The sequence below is a fragment of the Takifugu rubripes genome, chromosome 6 (genome assembly GCF_901000725.2).
Source record: "Takifugu rubripes chromosome 6, fTakRub1.2, whole genome shotgun sequence".
NCBI classification, from domain to species: Eukaryota; Metazoa; Chordata; class Actinopteri; order Tetraodontiformes; family Tetraodontidae; genus Takifugu; species Takifugu rubripes.
The window spans coordinates 4,717,301-4,737,006 of record NC_042290.1 but is presented as its reverse complement, the minus strand read 5'-3'; the positions used below and the strand labels follow the sequence as shown (position 1 = coordinate 4,737,006).

The 19,706-nt window shown below is 48.5% G+C and overlaps 1 protein-coding gene across 2 annotated transcripts in view; it reads left to right on the top strand.

Moving 5' to 3' along the window:
• LOC101070809 (astrotactin-2) overlaps nt 1–19,706 on the top strand; it is a 152,946-nt gene that overhangs the window by 20,627 nt on the left and 112,613 nt on the right. For both annotated transcript variants that reach the window (XM_029837360.1, XM_029837361.1), the window contains exons 2-3: nt 3,025–3,212; nt 18,925–19,342. In XM_029837360.1, coding sequence (XP_029693220.1) covers nt 3,025–3,212; nt 18,925–19,342 — 606 coding nt within the window. The remainder of the gene's footprint in view (nt 1–3,024; nt 3,213–18,924; nt 19,343–19,706) is intronic.

Sequence of the window (19,706 nt, the reverse complement as noted above, 5' to 3'; positions counted from 1 at the left end):
CTGAGAACTGTAACGTGATCGGTCTGAAAATTAAGAAAAAGTTTCCTAACGATGGGAGTGGGAGGAGCCTAAGAGGAGTGAAATGATTGAGCGAACGTTGTTCTTTCTCACGACCTCAGGAACAGGAGCAACTGTTTGTGAGCACGTGGAGGTTGTGATGTCCTCTCAGGGTCTTTGCCCGAGAACTGAAGGTAAAGAATGAAAGCGGTGAAGTTTTACCTCACATAAGAATAACGAAGAAACTTCAAGCCCAGATGTGGTTTAAGTCCACGTTGAGACACAAATGTTGTTCTCCGGCTTAGCAAACTCAGTAATTGAAAGCTAAGAGGTGGAGCAAGAGAAGAAGAAGTTCAGGCCTGAGGTCGAGGCAGCTTGAATGTGGATCCTGGCCCGTATCCGACTTTAGCTCCGGCAACTCTGGAGGAGGGCGAGAGAGACACTCCGGAGGAACGTCTACAGAAGCAGCTCCTGGAAAAAGATCAGATCCAGCCGAGAGAGCTGGAGGAAAAAGAAGAGCGGATGAAGGGGAAGCTGTCTGAGATCAGTCAGCGGGAGCTCGTAGACGGAGAGGAGGCTTCCAGGAAGGAGACAGAAGGCAGCTCCAAGAGAGAGAGCGCCAGTTCTGAGGCGACCGAGCAGGAAGAGGTGGAGGAACAAGCGGGAGAGCTTCAGTTAGCTAGGAAAAAAGAGGTTTTGAAGTGGAAAATCTGGAGATGGAGGCCACAAAATCCACCCTTTGATCCGTCCTCGCTCGCAAAACACCAAAATCCGATGCGGAGAAGCACCCCGAGGAGGACGGGACAGTTTTAGGAAATAAAGACACACAAGTCCTTCTGAAATCACGTCTGTGTTCAGAGTCCCTCAGTGGCCTTTTAGCAGATTCTGGCTGTTGCTAGCTGCTGTTAGCCAACATTCTTTGATGAAACATTGTCCTCCTTCAGTCCCTCCCTCAAAAACTAGATCTGGTGCTGGGTAGAGTTCCAGTGTGGGCGTACTGGGCAGCACGGCTGCGCGCTTATTTAGCATTATTAAAATTTTTATTTGCAAGCTGGAGAACAGACACAGCAAATACGCGCAGGAAGAGATATTAGCATGAAATATGACCTGCGTGTAAACAGCATTGTTGAAAGGTTCTAGTTTTTCCGTTCGGGTCCTTCCGTTGTGTCGCCCTTGGACACCTCCAGGTATCGCCATCATTGTCGCCATTGGAGTCGCGCGGTAACGCACTCGACCGCGGGCGTTTCGGAAACAATGATGCTGCTGCTAATGAATTACAAGCAGACCTTGAGGCCGTCCACCTTTGTCCCGGGTGCGTCTGGCTTGCAGCCCGGTGACAAGTGGCTCCCAGCACAAAAGACAAGGACACTCATTCACACCGTCCCTTTGTCTTCAAGAGCATGTTTGCTAACCTTCCTCATCTACATAACAACAGCCTGGAGGCAGGTAACATCCACAGTAACTCTATTACCCTGTTTCCATCTCACGCGTGGCTCCCTCTGACACATTTGTACGGCTCATATTTGCTCCTAATTTGGACCCTATGAAGTGTCGCTGCGCGATCGTGGCTATTTCGATCTATCGGAAATATTATCGTGCCCTACGAAAGAGAGCGGCTTTGACAGGAGCCCGTGTTTAAAGACAGTAACAGATGGCAGGAGGCACCTTGCTGCCGGCCGAGCAGACAAAATGTTATCTCTGATCGAGGCGGAAGGTCAAGCGGCGCTCCTTCTGCCCGCGGATTAAACATAAAGAGCCGTAACGCCAGCAGTTGTAGCATTTAGGAATTTCACAGCCCACAAAATTTTATCATAAGCTGGAGTCAGCAAAAGGATAGATCTGCCCCGCTGAACGAGAGGCAGGGATTTAACGTGCACCTCCACGGGCTGCAGGGTTTAACTTAAAGCCAACGTCTCCTGTGTTGAGGTTTGGGCAGCAGCGCGACCGGAGGAGCTTAATTCGTACTAGCGTACGTCAATATTAGGCAGAGTGGGAAACCTGCCTTCTTGGTGCAAAATCAAACACTTTAAGGTGCTCGAGCAAAGGTCATTGACCTTTGGTAAAGCAGGAAGTTTCCTCGTGGTTCAGTTCCCTTCTCGTGGATATAACCCGTCTCAGAGCTACGTTAGCTAATTCGTCCTGTTTCACAGACGTGCGTGCCGTCCGTCAGCAGCCGCAGCGGCGCGGCGCCACCGGGCAGACCTGGTCTCACCCTAGTTACCCCTTCTTGCCCTCTGACTGCAGGCCTGCGGGTTAATAACCAGCGGCCCTGAAACCTATTTGTCATTCGCTACCCTCCGCTGTCAGGTGGTGTCAGTGGACGGTCCCGCCGCTGTCACCCCCCGCTGTAGGGGGCAAATCCAGGCGCCTCTGAGGGCTTTCCAGAGCTCCTCTTGATAGCGTTCCATTGATGTGCTTTGATCGTAAATTCCGTGCCTTTGATGTTCAATAAGTGAACCTTAACCGGTGGGTCGGAATCGCGGTTATTTTATTGTGCTGTTGCGCAATAGCACGATTCATCTCCAATACCTGTGATTTATTTTGACTTTAATTGTTGCTTTGATTAAATCTGGCGGTGAAACGGCGCCACTTGGCGCTAATCCATCGTGTTTATTATTCAGGCCCCTGATTAATCCCTGGATGGCAGAATCAGTTGTCATCATATGGAGTTCAGCTCGGGAGGGCAGTAGCTTAGCAGTAAATCTTATCGAGCCGCGAATCGATGCTCAGCGGGTTCGCCGGTAGCGCGGCGTTGCTTTATTTGAGGTTTGCTTCCTGGTTTTGAGGTTTGCTTCCTGGTTTTGAGGTTTGCTTCCTGGTTTTGAGGTTTGCTTCCTGGTTTTGAGGTTTGCTTCCTGGTTTTTGAGGTTTGCTTCCTGATTTTTGAGGTTTGCTTCCTGGTTTTGAGGTTTGCTTCCTGGTTTTGAGGTTTGCTTCCTGGTTTTGAGGTTTGCTTCCTGGTCTGGTGTCAGGTGACCTGGGGTAAACGCTGATGTCATCCTCTCCTCTTTCCCTGCTATTTTGCAGAGATGTCGGGAACCGGTGAGGACATCTCGCAGGTCCACTGGAAGCAGCAGTGGCTGGAAAACGGGACCCTTTACTTCCACGTGTCCATGACGGAGTCGGAGCTTCTGGCCCAGACGACGCCGGCGGCGCCCCGCGAGCCCGCCCACGTCCTGCACGAACACATGCACCTGCTCCACATTTCAGTCATGGTGAGTTTCCTCGGGTCCTGTTTTAATCCAGGCAGCGACCTGGTCAACCTTGGTTGATTTTAACGTGCCTTTGACACACGCTTGACCTTTGACCCAGTGTCACCTTCTTTATTGTTGCTCTTCGAGCTGCCTGGAATTAAAGAGCCTCTGCTACTTCCAGGGTTAAGCCGCCGTCCCGTTTTATGATGATCGAGGCCGTTCCCGTTGCTCCGCCGTCACTTTATTACCGCTGCGAGTCCGTGCTGCTCCGCCGTCGCCACTGACGGCGCCGCCGCTGCCCCTAAACCGGCTCCCGTCTTGTTTTCATCTGGACTGTCAGACTCCAGACCGCCGTCGAGCCTCCTCCTCCTCCAGCGCCTCCTCGCGTCCTTGTTTCTGTCACTTCTCACCTCACCACCATCTCACCCCCCCCCACCGGGCTCCTTCTGCTGCCCGCGCCCCTCCCTTATTTTTTCAGGGATGCCACGACCTTGAATTAGGCGTCGCCAATGAGGGCGAGTGACATTTGCATTAGCTGCGTTCTGATCGTGAGGTCTGAGCTCTTGGAAGCCCGGAGGAGGATCAGCAGCACTTAAAATGGGCGGGGGCGGGGGCGGAGCATCTCCACCCCCTGCTGGACTCTATCCAGATGCTTCCAGCCTGCACTCACGCTCCGTAATTTAGGGACTAACCATCCGTAGTTCAGCTCCTTGCGTCGGCGTTTGTTTGTGTTTTGGGAGAAATGATTGAAATGTGGGGAAATCCGACCCTTGAAGCCGCTCCGGCGTTCCTGCTGCACCTCCTTTGAAGATTGGGATAAGCGATCCGTTCAGACGGCGAGCAGATGGGAGACTTCCCCGATTTCTCCTGACGTTGTTCAAACAGGCGGCGTGTCTTTTTTTTACCTGCTTTATTGCCTCCTGTGCGCTCACGTGCGCCCGGGTGCCGGAGGAGGCGCCGGTCGTCTCGATCTTCACTCATCGTAGACGCCGCCTCCGTTTCGCCGTCACTTCCGTCATCTAGCGCTCTTTTTTCGGCCTTGGAAACAACTGTTCTTTCCCTCCTTCCACTCTTCCTGGCTCTCTGGTGGTGGGTTTCATCACGTGGAGCCGCTCTGGTGTGGTCAGGAGAACAAAAAGCGGCCAGGATTTGGAGAATTGGATTATGGGTAACGGGCTCCCACCCGCGCTCTGCTGCTTTGTGAGTTTGGCAACTCCGGTACCTCAGAGCGATCCAAACGCAGCGACGCCATCAGAGGAATTCCTTGGGTCCACTGTAGGTCCACAGCCGAGCATCATGTGACCAAGCATTTTGGCATGTCTGAATGATGCATTCAAGTACAGTTGGAATTTTCAATGAAAGCACAGTTTACAAACTACAGATAAACCAGTTTGTGTGTCTGCCGCCATTTTATTACTGTTAATATTAAAAAAAAAAAAAAAAAAGGCCGCAGTTTCCTCCTGCTTCCCAATTCCACCCTATAAGAAAATGATTTTTTTTTCTTTTTCCACTCAGCTAAAAGTCCCGACAATCGGTGTGTAAAAATGTGCCGGCTGTATTTTAACCTTGGAGAATCCTGTGGTGGAGGAGGAAGGAGAATAAATGCTTTCACTGCGTCGCTGTGCCTGGAGTTGGGGCTGGTATTACATCAGTTAATCGGAATGTTTTTCCGATTCTTCCTCCAGTTTTGCTCACCCGGATTTCTGGAAGTCTGCCATTCCTTGAATGCAGCTTTATCCCTTTTTTTGTTTATTTACAACATCACAGAGTTAGAAAAACTTTTTTTTCCCTCTTTCTGCGTCCTTTCTCAGGTTGGCCTCACATGACAGCAGAGAGCTGTTGGGAATAATAGAGCCATCCCACAGATTTGTATAAGCACCTTATTTTACGCGTTTCCTTTCCATTTTAAAAGTTTTGTTTCTCTTATGCTACATTTCAAATGCGGAGGCACCTTGAATGCAGCATAAATGTTACCTATTAGTTATATGTGTGTGTTGCATTCACTGCCAGTCAGATGCGGCGCTACAAGATTATTGTCATATGTGATGCGTTCAGGGTCATCCATTGTCTGTTGCTTTACGGGGTCGTGGGAAGAGAACATTTATTTGCAAATCATATCCAGAATAAGATAACATCCATAATTTAGCTAACCACGTTAGCATCCTTGGCACACGCGAAACAATCGTCTCTACTTTAGCAGAGACTTTGCAGCTACGTCTGGCTTTGGTTTGCACTTTTTTCGCTCTCTGGAAGGAATTCACTACCTCAGCACCGCTGTGCTCTGCCTGTAGGAAGATTCTTGTGCTACAAGATTCTTTTTTTAAACATTCATTTAAAATACACGGCGGTATCATTAGCGTTACGCATCAGAGGTGAAAGCCCTTAGCAGACACAGTCATAAATCAGAGAACACAACATGATTTATAGGGGTTTTTACGGGTTGGGGGGGGGGGGGGGGGGATATTAAATAGAGAAATTGATTAATGGAATTATTTATTAGTTTGATCAAATCTTTGAGCTCTCAGCCCTTAAAACAACAACGACAACAACAAAACTGCCCTGACCAAAGATCACAGAGAAAAGCCATCTTTTCCTCTGCTCATTACAGACCTCAGTGGTAGAAATTGTTCATTATACGGAGAATAATGCAGTGTAGAAAGAGGACGGAATTATGGTTGAGCCGGGATTGTTCTCCTTCCTCGTGAGTTACTGTGAAATGAAATAATGTGCAGGGAACATGGAGTTCAGAGGAAACGGTAATCAGTCACAATGTGTGTCACTCTGTGAAGGATATTTCAAACAAATGGTACCTTGGAGTTCAGCGGGAGGACAGGTACTATTTTACAAAAATGAGATGCAATGAAGGCCGGCGATTCCGAGCCTTTCATGTGTCACGTTACAGGACATAATCACCCGCTCCCGGAGATGGAGATGTTGACGACACCGAAGCGGGATCAGAAACATTCCATTGAATTTTCTGGACATCGGTTAGCTGTCCAGCAAACACAAGAGAAATGTTTTCCCTCCGACGGGCTGGTAGCACCTTTGTCTGCTGTTTTCATTTGGAATTCCCAATCTCGCCCAGTGTGACAGAGCCATGGGCCGTCCTCCCAGATTCAGCTAGCCTGACACGGGCGAGCTGTGCTTTTCTAATAAAACAGTCACCGGTGATGTACGATCATCGGTGCGGTGGATCGCCACAGCTTCTTTGGAATCGCAGGTCTTGGAAATTAATTTGGATCGGGCCCAAACCCTGGCAGGGAAGGTGGCAACGCCTCCGCTTTGGGCTTTAATTGTTTCTGCATCTTTAAGTTTGTGTCATTTTACACAAGCAGCTAATTGCTTTTTAATTGCTACAACAGCGCTAAGTTAGCTCCTCGCGAGGGTCGAGGGTGATGCACTATCAAAATGGCTACGGATAACTGAGGCTTTTAGCTCTAACGGTCAGCTGAAGGTTCTCTTTAAGGGATTTGAGGGTTCTGAGGCCCTTCTTTCGTAATAACAGCGAGCGTCGATGCGATCGATAAACTGCGATTAACTGCGCAATGAATGCGCCTTTGCTTTTGATTGAGTCATTTGAATTTGAAGACACATAAATCACTATTATCTTCAACAATTAGCAAGCGATTAGCAAGAGTGTCAATGGGAAATGCGATGTTGAGTGGCGGCGGCTCTCAAAAACTAAATCGGCTGTTCATTTTTGCTTCGCTCGTCGTTCGCCGCACCAGCCGAGCGACGCCGGCGTAATAATGGGAATGACCCCTCTGTCTGTCAGCCTCTTTAGTCGTTTGAGCGGAAACGTGAAAGGCTTCACAGTCAGAAACCTTTGATTAACCCCCGACCCAGACTCAAAGTGAGAATTAAAACAGTATCACCGTTCATCCTCACAGCGAGTCAAGCAGCACTCCTCCACCGTCGCCCCCAAGCACACATTGTTCATGCTTCAGCATATTTTAAGTCAAACACCAACTCCCCACCCACGTTTCTTTCTCCAGGAAGTCGCTCACTTACGGAGGTCGCCCGACGGAAACTTTTGCAGGGATTCCCATTATGGGACCCAAATGATCGCGTTCCAGGATGTTCCAGACCAGAGGAACGTGCTGTCTTCCTGCATCGGGCATCTGTTTAAGTCTCTGATGTCGGGAACGCTCTCAACGAGCCGTCTGCGACGCCAAAGGAGAGACGTTCCGACACGTTTCGGCAGGTTGACCATAAAAGGCGGCGCCAGCGTCTGCTGAGCACGAATTCGTGAAATGAAAGCGAGATTTAATTTGCAAGGAGCCACTTTGAATTGATCACTGAATTTATGAATTTGTTCGTTTTCTTCTTAGCTTCCAACAGACTAAGTGGTGTAGCGCGATCACCTTCGTCATCGCTGAAGCTGTTTTTTGAGGGGGGGGGGGTTTGCTTGTCTGGGACCGGGACATGTGGCCGCTCTGGCATTTAGTCAGGATGCACTCTGTGGCGTAGCTGTCACAGTTAGCTTAGCCTGTCTGACAGCTGTTGTTCGCCAAGGCGCCGGTCTCGAGTTGACTCTGTTGTTGAGGCATAAATCCTTGACAACAATATCAAGGTGCTCCAGCTGTAGGCTGACCCATGGATGCTGTGGGGGGGCCCTCCTCGCAGACCCCTGCTGTGCCCAGCCCTTCTCCGCCACCTCTCTTGTTGAATCTCTTTCCTTCCGTAACATCTGAGCTGCTTATTTATTAGCTTTAACGGGTTCTCTGCTGTATTCCGGCTGTTCTGGCAACCGAGGTCCTTTGAAAGTCGACTCATGGTAATTCCCCAGATAACCCCCTTCGTCCGGCCCAGCCCGTCTGGGTGGACTTCAGATAGGAGGCAGCAGGCGGTGCAGATTGGGATTCTACAGACTTTTCTTTGCAGAATTTGTGCAGCTTCACCACCAAACTACTGATGTGATTCGGGACACTGAAGGAGACGTACTTCAGCTTGTTCTGAAGGGCCCGTTTCAGGGAGGCGCTCGTCATCCACCCCTCTCTGAGGCGCGCAGTTACACTGGGCTGACCCACCCTTCTTCTGGGACAGAGGGAGACTCTCGTGTCTCTATTTTGGGCAGAGCTCTTGACAGTTGTTAGGGGACTTCAGGGGTCACTTTGAACAACTGAGTGTCCTTCTGTATGAAATTATCTGAGCTTGCGTGCGTGGATGGGCCATCAGAATGTACTTGGCGGCTGGAACAAAGAGTCAGGAGAAGAGGGGGCTCCTATCTTTTTAGATAAAGGAATGAGAGGAGTGTGGTGGCGCAGTCTGTAGGGGACTGGACTGAGAAGAAGAGGGGTCTTGGTTCAAGTACGGACAAAACCTGGAAGGTGTCCTGGTAGTAGGCTGAGCTGCCAGGACACCGTTAGAACACAGCTAACGTACCCTTGAGCAAGGTACCCTCCCTTTGACCCCCAAGGGGATATAGCAGATGGAAAAAAAGACAAATAGGGGACACAGTAGCCACTGGGTCTCCTTATTATCAGCTTTGGTAGAAGATTTCTGCTTCCTGTTCAATCTGTTCAGTGTAGTTTGATGTATCTTCAGTCAGAAATAGACCCACTGTCGACTCTCCACGGAGGGAGGCATCCTCTCCCTCCCAGGACGCCCAGAAAGGCGGCACTGCGCTCCCAGAGGAGGCCCAAGCGTCACGTGGACCGGTTGGCTACCGGCTCTGGTGCTGCTGGTGGAAGTTGGAGGCCTAGTTGCTCCTCCGTGGCCATTAAATCAGGCAATAATTAGACTCTCGTGCTGCAAATAAACACTGTTTCCATGGGAAATTCTGATTGTAATGGACTTTTCTTCTGTAATAAATGAGAGATTATCGTAAGTCTGTATGCTTTAATGCTTCTAATGCACGACACAGACATTTTCCTCTCGCTCCAGGCGCAGATTTGAGGCCAACGGGACACTTGGGGCAAGTGTTAAAAGGGTAATTTGATTTAATTAGTCCATAAGGAGGACATGAGCCGTCTTGCAGACAACTGTTCAATATAATCTTCTGCAGTGAGTGGCGCCGCGCAGAAGGACGAGGTGTTCTCATTGTGCCTGGCTCGGCCTCAAACTCGAGAACCACACAAGCACTTCTTCATGGAGGCACTCTGGCGCGCTTCCCACACGTTCTCCTTCGTTGTCTGCTCCGCTCCCAGGTTTTAGCGGCGCCATAGACACGCGGTGAAGTACTGCACCGCCTCTTCAAGGACTCGCTGGTTTGCTACATGAGCGGAGCGGCGGAAAACCATACGGAACGATTTGCACATCCCGTCATTGAATCGTTCTTTGTGTTCTTTGCGAGGTGGTCCTGCGTCGGGTATTTGCACGTCCTTTGGCGATAACTCTCTGCACACTGATTTGTCACCAGCTGCGGTTTACATGCACAAAGCGTTTCTCGGCTCATTTGCATTATTCTTTCCGTGTGTCCATCCATCTGTCCCATTCTTCTGAACGCAGTATCTCAGGAACACTTGGGAATAGTGTACGCGCTCATCATTTTTATACAAACGAACGGCGTAATATTTCTTTTTTCAAATCCAGATGTGTCATCATCTTGCCTGATATCCAGAGATTCATCCTCTTCCAAATACGTCAAACATGGCCGCTTTGTTCCTCGCCCAGTCCGTCTCTGTGGGCTTCGCTGCGATGCACGGACGGCGCTGAAGCCTCGTGGGTTCGCTAGAAACGCGCCACCGCTAACAAACGACGGCAACGTCACCATAACATAATCCCATCTTTCCTCCATCTCTCCTGATGATGATTCACACAGCGCGGTCCCGATTAATATAGGAAGTCTGGGCACGGTCAGCTTTTACACACAATTTTATTTTCGACATGTTTCAGTTCACAAACCCTTAATATCGTTCCGGTACCGTTAGCCGAAGGTACCATCTCTGCGTTTTGTAAGAAATAAATGTCAGTGTTTCAGATAAAACCACGGAGCCTGAAGGAGAGCGTGGGTTGGAGAAAGAAAGACAGAAACGGAGAGACACTGTCCTTCCCACTGCCTTTGCTTCTCCTCTGGACTAAAACAATGGTGATTTAACGCCACCTCGCTGTGATGCTGGATCGAGGTCTGCTTTCAAAAACGGCTCTGGCGTCAAGTGACATGTCGGGGGGCCCGACATGAGCAGAGCGTTTGCATCTCTGTATAAATGTCACAGAAGCATAATGGGGGTTAAAGTCGATCCACCTCTGAGATGGTGGGGGAGCTAGCAGCGGCCCTCGAACAAACAGAGCGAGCTGCCGAGATGCTCTCGGAGATCAGCGGCGGCTGGGAATGTTTGCAAATTTCTGGGACGGCATCAGAATTCTCCAGTTTGGGGTTTTTGTGTGTGTGTGTGGGGGGGGGGTTATATCCTCAGTCACGTAACCTGACAGAGGAGAAGAGAATCTAAAGAAACATCAGTCAAGAATTGGAACTTCCTGTCGGTTTGTGTGGAGTTTTATGAGACTGTAACAGCTGCAGTGCAAAAATGTGAGAGATATTCTTGTGACAACGCTCATGTCGCCATGGTGATGTGTTAAGGCCAGAAATGTGTTTTTTTTCTATTTTCAGTTCAAACTTTAAAATTTTCTTACTGTGGTTCAAAAGGCAAATGAGCTAATTAGCAATGTGTGTAAGGGCATGTGGCAGGTTCTGATGGCATGTGTAAATACACGCCTGTGTTAAAGGTTATTGATGTATGTGCAGGTTATGTAATTGTCTACCAGGTGACAGAGCTGGACCCTTCACCTCCCCTGGTGGAGGAGCGCTGCTCCTCTGTTGCCTCAGCAACTCTTACTGATGGTAGCCACAGTTTAGGGTAAAAAAAGGCTAAACAAGAGCAAATTATCAACCTGAACTGTGTTTCTGACTGCATATGCGATGGCAGCGCAATTCCAGGGCCACAGGAAAGATCTCAGCCCCCCATCAGTGATTCTGGTTGTTTTTGTCGAACTGAGAGTTATGTGTATATTCACTAAAAACCCCACTTCCTGTCCCTGAAATAACTTTAGTCCTGCGTGGGCTGAACGATGCATTATTCAGGGAAATGAAACAATATAAAAGTCTCCCTGGAAAATGCACTGGCTATTGTCCTGAAAAATGCCAATTCCAATGGTTGAATAAATAAATAAATTAGGTAATTAAGAAAATTAAGAGGTCTGCATATAAATGCCACCTTACCAGAGGTGGCATCTGAACCAGGAACCATTTTACATTTCACTAAAACATTTTTAGAATCACTCCCTCCTTTTCACCGGGATTCTTCTGGGTCTGAATGATACAAAAAAGTGAATTAATTACATTTTTACCTGCTGTAGCTGTCGAATTCGGCATCAAAAGAAATCCCAGGTCCCCTAAACCCGTCACACGTCGAGCACATCAAGCTCTTGGTCAGCAAAAGCAGGTGGAAATGAAGGTAAATCTAAATGAAAATTTTTAAAAAGTGTCATATTCATGGAGTTAGCTGCGCCGAAAGCGTTAGCATTTCCAGGAGGGATTAAATTGTCGCAGTGTCGGTTTGCATGGCGTTTATTCCTATTGTTGATTACGTTCCAGGAAAGTCGTGTATGTGTGTGGTCTCAGCTTAACTGCTATTATTGAAGCGTTTGAACGCGTTTCACAGCTTTTATACCAATCTGTTCCCTGTCGGGTGCAGAACTGCAATGGAAGCCGTGCAAATCTTTAACTGTTGAAAGAGGCAGACACAGACGCTCGCACGTGGATGAATATAGATGAGCTGCTTTTCATGTGTAATCTCACAACTTTACCGCCGTTACACATTAGTACTACCCTGCTGGATATCTTATTGACCCCTCTGAACTCAGATAAAAGTAACAAACTCTGCTAACAGCAATCTCTTCTTCTCATCTCCTTCCACATCTCAGTATTGATCAATTCCACTGGCCCAGTACTTTTAATGACCTTTGGAAGTATAATGATTAAATTCTCAGGGAAAATTGGCATTAACGTACACTTGAACTGCTCATCCTGTCTCCCCTCTGTGCTAATGGTTGCAGAAAGCTGTGTTGCTAGCAGCAGCTAACGACTCTAGCATCATCTGGGAACATCTCCGCTATTTTGGGCAGTTATCTATTATTATCAGGGCGCCGCAATTTGGTAGCTCCTCCCTTCAGCTGATTTCCGAAGCCAGCAGAAATATTACCCATAAGCCACCAAGACGCGGTAACAGAAAATGCCAAAAGGCGAAGTGACGAGATGTTGCTGTGCTGGGGGGGATGGGGGGGTAGAGGAGTGAGGTTTTGATTGCATCTGGCAGAAATGGACAAAGGCTACCTTTGCCTTAAGCTGCCTCCACCCGGCTCTCAGGAGCTGCTGTTGTAGCTGCAGATACAAATAAAAGTGTCACTTCAAGCCCAAACAGGTGGGTGGGTGGGGGGGCACAGCACAGTGGATGACGCAGCTCACGCGTACTTGTAGGGAAGAGCTCCACCCAGAAGCTTTCAGGAATACGTCCGCACTTCCGTTCACTTCCTATTTTATATGTTTCTTCGTCTCTTTTGTAATGTAGGTCTCAAATGTGGCTGCTGCAGAAAACCAAATGCTCGTTCGGCGCCATTCTCCTCACTACAATACCTGTATCTTTACAAAGGCAAACAATCCATCACTGCCCCCCCCCCCCCCCACCCTCGCCTCCCCCGCCTCTGCATCAGACCCACCCCAGGGCCTTACTGTCCAGCTCCTCTTATTGCCCTGTTATCAGCAGCTGTTGCAGGGATGTATTGCCCCCCTGTGATACGCTAACAATTATTGGCGTTGCCTTTCCAATCGCACCCCGTCTCCTGAACCGTCAGCAGGGCGCGCGTGCGCTAGCAGCTAGCCCACGCCGCCTCGCCGTGAAAAAAACTGTTATTTCTTAATCAAGCGACTTTGGCGTGACGTCCTGCCGCAAGGACGAGCGGGTGGCGTCCTCTTTTCTTCTCTTCCCGCAGTGCTAATTTACCACAGTAATGAGCATGCACTGATGCATGGTCATCGGGCAATTACAGCTGGTTTCCATGCAAACCGCAAGCATCATGGGATGTCATTATGCTGGCAATTAAGGTCTGTTACAATGGTGGGAAAAATACAAAACAAAGCCAGGAGATTGTTAGAAGGCCCTTCTTTTCAGGACGCGTCTGTCCTTGTCCGAAGGGACAGAAAAGATGAATGTTTGTTTGTTATTCTTGAAAACACGCTCGGAATGCTTCAGCGTGTTACATTTAACCCAAAGTCCCATTTTAGCGATGATCGATTTCCACTTTTGTCGCCGTCGCTGCATCACACAAAATAAATTGGTTCCATTTTCAATTGAGCTCAAAAGTGTTTAATTGTTGCATGCTTGAAGTATTTATTTGTTATTTTTCATGCAACTTTTTGAAAGGGATATCCATTGATGGGGATTTTATTTTGTTGCTGTTGATTGCTGATTTATTTGGAAGTAAAATGGTCATGATGAAAAGTTGGCAAAATTTTATGCCTTTTAATTTTTTGTAGGGTGGAATCCAAATCTTGTCCAAATGATGATTCCCATCAACACACAACGGTTCTTTGATCAGAACTTTGCTGGTTCCTTTAAGGAGAAGAAGTCTTAATGTGGAGATCCTGATATTTCTTCTCAGAGAAGAAAGTGGTGGGTGTTTATCTCAGGTTGAATCTATGCAGGGGGGGCATTAGGTCGCCAATCAAGCCTAATTCTCTGTTCCATTTCGAAAGAGCAAAGCTCAAGACAGCGCTGTCCACCCTCATTTCCCTGTAATGAAGAATTGCGGCCTGCCAAAGGCTGAAGGAACGGAGGGTAATGAAGGGATGGGACTCAAGCCGATGGAGGAGTGGGAGATGGAAACATGTATTAGCTCTCACAGTGAAGAGGGGCGGGACCGGAAGGGTCAGGACGCATTCTCATTAGGCCGCCGGAGATTCCTCCCAGTCTTCAATCACAGTGTAATCAGATATTGTGATTAGGTTTGGGCTCTCTCTGCTGATTTCCATCATCGGTGGAGTGATGTCACCTGCCGTGAAGTGCGGGTGAAATTGGATTAGAAGCGTCAACCAAACGCTGCCCCCAAAAAGGGACAAGTGTGCCTTCAACACACTTTTCTTCTTAAAAGAACCAAAATGTAAGTGTGCGTTCTCTTCTACCATTTTGAAAGGCATATTTTGATATTTTTCTTCCTTTTCTGCCTCCCTGCGGAATTTCAGGAGGCTGGTTTCAACTGAGGTGAGTTAGCCAAGTGAAAAGACCGACCAGGGAGCCAAGTTCCGTGCTGGACGGAGAGGATAGAGCAGATGCTAAAGCACATGCCACTTAAACTTCCCGCTGGGAGAGAGTGAGAGGAGAAACGGATATGAGAGTAAGCCGGAGGAGGGGGAGGCTGACGAGTAAAAGATGGTAACAGAGGAGAGAGATGAGCGCTTTGTCTGACACTCACTGGGCCCCATTTTGGATGATATACAACACACCAGATAGGACTTAAACTCCTTCAAGAAAATTGGTTAGTTGTGAACCTAAACTACTAACTTAACCATCTTCTACGTGTCAACATTGCAGTGCTAGAGCTGAATTACAGGAACATATGCGGATTTGATACATCCAGGAATGCTATCATTTAGTCCGAACCAGGCTGAAGCCCCATCTTCAGTGCTGGAAGCTGCTGTGCTGAACATGCCCCCCCCCCCACCAGTGACATTAGGAGCGTGCCTAACGCCCGGCAGTGCCGTCCTTCCTTGGAGCAGGATGGTTATTTGGACTGAGCGAGCTGCGGCCTCTCCTGTGCACAGATGGTGGCTAAACCGCGGAGCATGTGTTGGTTGTGTTGGCCCAGCGTCCTGTTGATTCTGAGCACAAGAAGCTGATTGGGACAATAAGGGAGGCGAGCAGGTTTGGAAGTAAACGATATTGCGCAGCTTCCCTTCATCTTTACGATCCGAGGGGACTCGTTAACACCAACACAAAGAGCGGACAAGTATAATTGTGACTTATCGCCGCTCATCATTCAACTTCTTTCAAACCTCTCCACTTCCTGTCATTCCTGTTGAAAGGTAGAAAGGAAAAAGTCATTATTAAAGGCTAAATGAAAATCTTTGCTATGGTATATGTCGCCTTCATTCTGTCGCAGTGCTCCTACATATTTGCAAAGCTAACATCGATCATTTATCCTGCTGACTTCAGATAAACTGCATATAACCATAGATAACGCTCCCCTCCCACAAACTTTACGATAAAAGAGGAAAAATCAACTTTCCGAGAACCCGGCAACCAATATAATGTTTTAATACTAAGCAGGAAATTGCATTTGAAAATGACAAAAGCAAAATTGCATCGTACCCTCGACTGATTTTTCCTATGACAACTGAGTTCCTTCAGCATCAGATAGCTTATTTAATGTGTACTAAAGCTTCAACCTTGGATGGTACCACTTCCTTCATTAACACATTTGCGATAGGCTACGATTAATCAGCCAGTAAAGATCTTTTGTTTTTATTCGCTTTAATCAGGCCTAATGATCGACTCTAATGAGGTTTTGCCTCAGCCTCTCGGGGTCTATTTTCTTTCCGTTGCTTAAACCAAGACGGACCGTCAGAACATATTCTATCTTTAACATATCTAGTTTTGCCAAAGGAAACTGAAGTTTAATTTGAAAATGCTCTCCAGTCTGGCACGTTCAGCTTTATCATCCAGGAAACGTAGCCATAGCAGCTAGCACAATCCAGCCCAAGTACATCGGTAAGGTTTCCCACAATCTCCTGAAACAACGCTGAACAAAACTCCATATCTCAAGAGTCTGTTGTTTATCCAATATTTGCCAGCATAACTAACTGGTATCCAATCTAACTGAGCAGAAAGCAGCTGGGGCTGCACTCTTGCGGACCAGGCTCTCTTAGCGTGACCTCCGCTTTGATGTTTGCACGTGTTTCACAGCGATGTTTTTGGCACAGATGTGACGTATTGACTCATTTATGCTGCATTAGCTGCTTCTGCTTTCACTTTCATTTGGCCCAAAGCCGAAACGCTTCTGACGGGGCAAACTGAAATTTGATTTAGGCACACTTTCAACCGTGGGTAGCTTGTAAATATGGCTGTAGCTCATTGTGCGGCCACCCCGATGCCTACATGCTCTAAGGAGAAACCCAAGCCAGGCAAATTGTACAAAGTGCCGGAAGAAATAAGCTCATGCGGCGTGATACAGACGGGAAAAAGGGGGAAAACAATCACACACAAAAGGCAATTCTATACTAAAATAGGCTTCAAGTCAATTCTGTCTGTGTGAAATCACTTAGGGCTGAGGCAGGCGGGATTTGTAGGGTCCAAAGATGAACACAAGACCCCATTTTCCCTCTCGGCTCTGTCTGCCACTGTGAATTTATACGGCTGTTGTCCTGAAGAGTGGAAGGCAGACGCGCTCACACGCTGAGGAGACGGAGAGACAAAGCTATCAGTAACAGCAGGGACAGCAGTGGAAAAGAGTTTGTGATTATGCTGGGAGAGGAATTGGAGATGATGTGAAGAGCACTGATGTGGCAAATAGTTCAGAGAAGACAAAGCACCGCGTGGAGGACAATAGCTCCAGCGTTTGGCCTCTGGAAGACTTGCACACTGTTCCAGGCAGGATTGTAAACACACACTGTTCTTTAAGTGAATAAAGGAGCATCATCTGCAAACTCAGGCTCCTGGTTCAAGTCACTGAGAGTAAAGAAGGAACGTTTCGAAGCGTCCGTCCTTTTGATGCAGGCTGTTTATCCCAAAAAAGCTGCAAGACAGCGCAGACACCTTTAAATTCGTGGCACGATCCGGCTCCGAGACGACCGCGCCCGACGCCAAAGGCTCGGCCCGAGCGGTCGCCCGGTGACAATCGAATGATGTGTTGCGCCCGCGTCGAGATAAAGGCGTCACGGAGGGATGGAAAGCGTTCTGCTTTGGGATGCCAAGAGGAAGATTATTTTAAAGCGGGACTTTTCGTGGCAGGTTCGCATTGGCATTTTTCAGCGAGGGGCTACTGAGCGCCAGCGCGTCGCTCCATTATCGCGGCTGCTGCGATGAAGCATCGGCCTTTGTGTGTTGTTGTTATTCCTCAGCAGGAATTAATGTGGAAGTGCAAGCGAAGGGGAGTTTGGCGGACTGCGCCTCTGCAAAGCTGACATCCTATTGGAGATTAATGAAGGAGTGTGTCCACGGCCGTCCTCTCTGTGCCGCCTCTCTTCTCAGCGTGCTTTGATTTATGGACACCCAGCAGCGCACGAGCTGTAATTTCAAAAGGGTTTGTTTTTCCTGGTGAAGATGGAATTTTAAATGTTGTGATGAATGACCCCCGCGTGGATTCCATTTATTATTCGGCGGTGATTGAGTTTGGGCCTGTGCGCGGGCGTCCACGTCCGTCTGCACGCGGGCCCGATCCCCGCGACGCCGCGGCGCTGAAGTTCGTATAAACGTGCCGTCCTGTCAATATCGTGCTCTCAGAAGTGCTGCGGCGGCGTGAGGCGGAAGACGCCGCATAGGTTTATTTTTATTGCATTCTCACCAGATCAAACACGCGACCGACTCGGTGTCGGAGTGAGGAAATCAAAGTACATTCTGTCCACGCATACATTCCCTTTATCATCCGGCCGCAGTGCACGCTGCCGTTTGTCGTTGGGTTCCTGAGATGCTGAGATATCGGATCAGCTCGGATCAGGAGAAATATCACGCTTGTAGGTGAATTTCCAGGAGGCGGAATGTAGACTAATAACCTGAGGGCTGCCAGTGTGTGTGTGTGTGTGTGTGTGTGTGTGTGTGTGTGTGTGTGTGTGTGAGAGCGAGAGAGAGAAACGCTACAGATAGCAGACCAAACACGCCACTGCGAATGTGTTTTTTCTGTGGGCTCCCAGAGGAGATGAGAGAAGCACAACAATCATGTATCTTGGCATCGTTGTTGACAAATGCTCGGTTAGGTAGATGAAAGAATTTTATCGGGACTTGAGAACTGTCTCTCTTTTCTTTCTTTTTTTTTTTACATTTTGTGTCGGATGCTGTCTGTCCATAAAAAAAAAGTCCGCTGTGATGCCAACAAAGTGCTGACCACGAGCCTTGAAGTCTCCACTGTGCTTTGCTGCAGTTTTATCTCGTCTCGGCCTGTTATTGGGAACCTCACCTGCTCTCCTTTTCTCTAGAAAAGTTCAAGTTTGGACCATTTATTGTCTCGCTTGTCAAGCTATGAATTCTGGCTTTGACATAATGGTCTAGTTGGGTATTTGTGCTGCAATGTTGTCACTTGACCATAAAAGTGGGACCGTAAACACTAAAAATGGATGAAAAAGCCACCTAAGATTCGATGTATTGTAGTGGGTTTTAATGTTTAAATGGCTCTCCAGAGACACGCGCCTTCTAGATGGGTTAGGAAGCTCCTTTAATGGCTGTGCTTGTACAAAATCACCCGAGCTGTGAGCTGCTATCATTTTATTGGTTTGGTAAAACGCACTTTTCCTTCTTATACGTGCAGCCAAGCTATAGAGAATATTTTTCCGTGGTATTTTCTGCTCAAGTGCTTATTACCAACCCACTTCTGTTGAAATCGCAAATTCTAATAATTGGTGTTCAACCTATAATAACTGGGCAAAATAGCTTTTCCCGTGGCATGAATGGTTCTCCAGCTCAGCTGCTTTTTCTTTTATCTTCTTTGTACTCTTGCAAAGTATTAACGCTCCGGTCAGAGCACAATCGATGGCCTTGAGTACCTCCTCGGTTTCTAATGTTGCTGTTTCTCTCGCTGCTTCCTCCAGGGAGGCCTCATCGCGCTCCTCCTCCTGATCCTTCTCTTCACCCTCGTCTTGTACACCCGCCACCGATGGTGTAAGCGCCGCCGCATCCCCCAGAAGAGCGCCAGCACGGAGGCCACCCACGAGATCCACTACATCCCCTCCGTCCTGCTGGGGCCGCAGGGCCGCGACAGCTACCGCGGCCCCCGCGGCACGCACCAGCACGGCAGCTCCGTCATCGGGATGCCCATCCGCGAGACCCCCATTCTGGACGATTACGACTGCGACGAGGATGAGCACGGCGGGCACTCGCTCAACTCCACCCCCAACCAGCTGCATAACAAGCTGAACGATGGGAAGCTCCACGAGGACTACGGGGTTAATGTTGGACATACGGACATGTGCAAGGACAACGAGCTGAAGCACAGTTTTGAGAAAGGAGGTGAGCTCTTCTCCTTTGTTCGCTCGACGCGTAGCAACACACCGACTTCAGCCGCGGGCGGCAGCGTTTTTGCTCGCGGAGCAGCCTCGTGCTCAGCGGTGCTACTGCTGCTTTTTCGAGCGTGATTTGTACATCCATGGCTGCTCCTGGTGCCAGCTCAGCAGATGGACCACGGACAGTCCTCTTTGCCTCGAACCGGCCCACGTTCTCCATAACGCAGCGTGAGCGGCTTAGATAGCTTAGATGTTGTCCAAAAGAAGCATTTTTGTGTGTGATTCATATATTTGCAGCATTGTGAAGGCAAGAGATGCGTGACCTTTTGTGGGGGCATTGTGGAGTGGTTTTTATTCCTATTAGCAGCGAA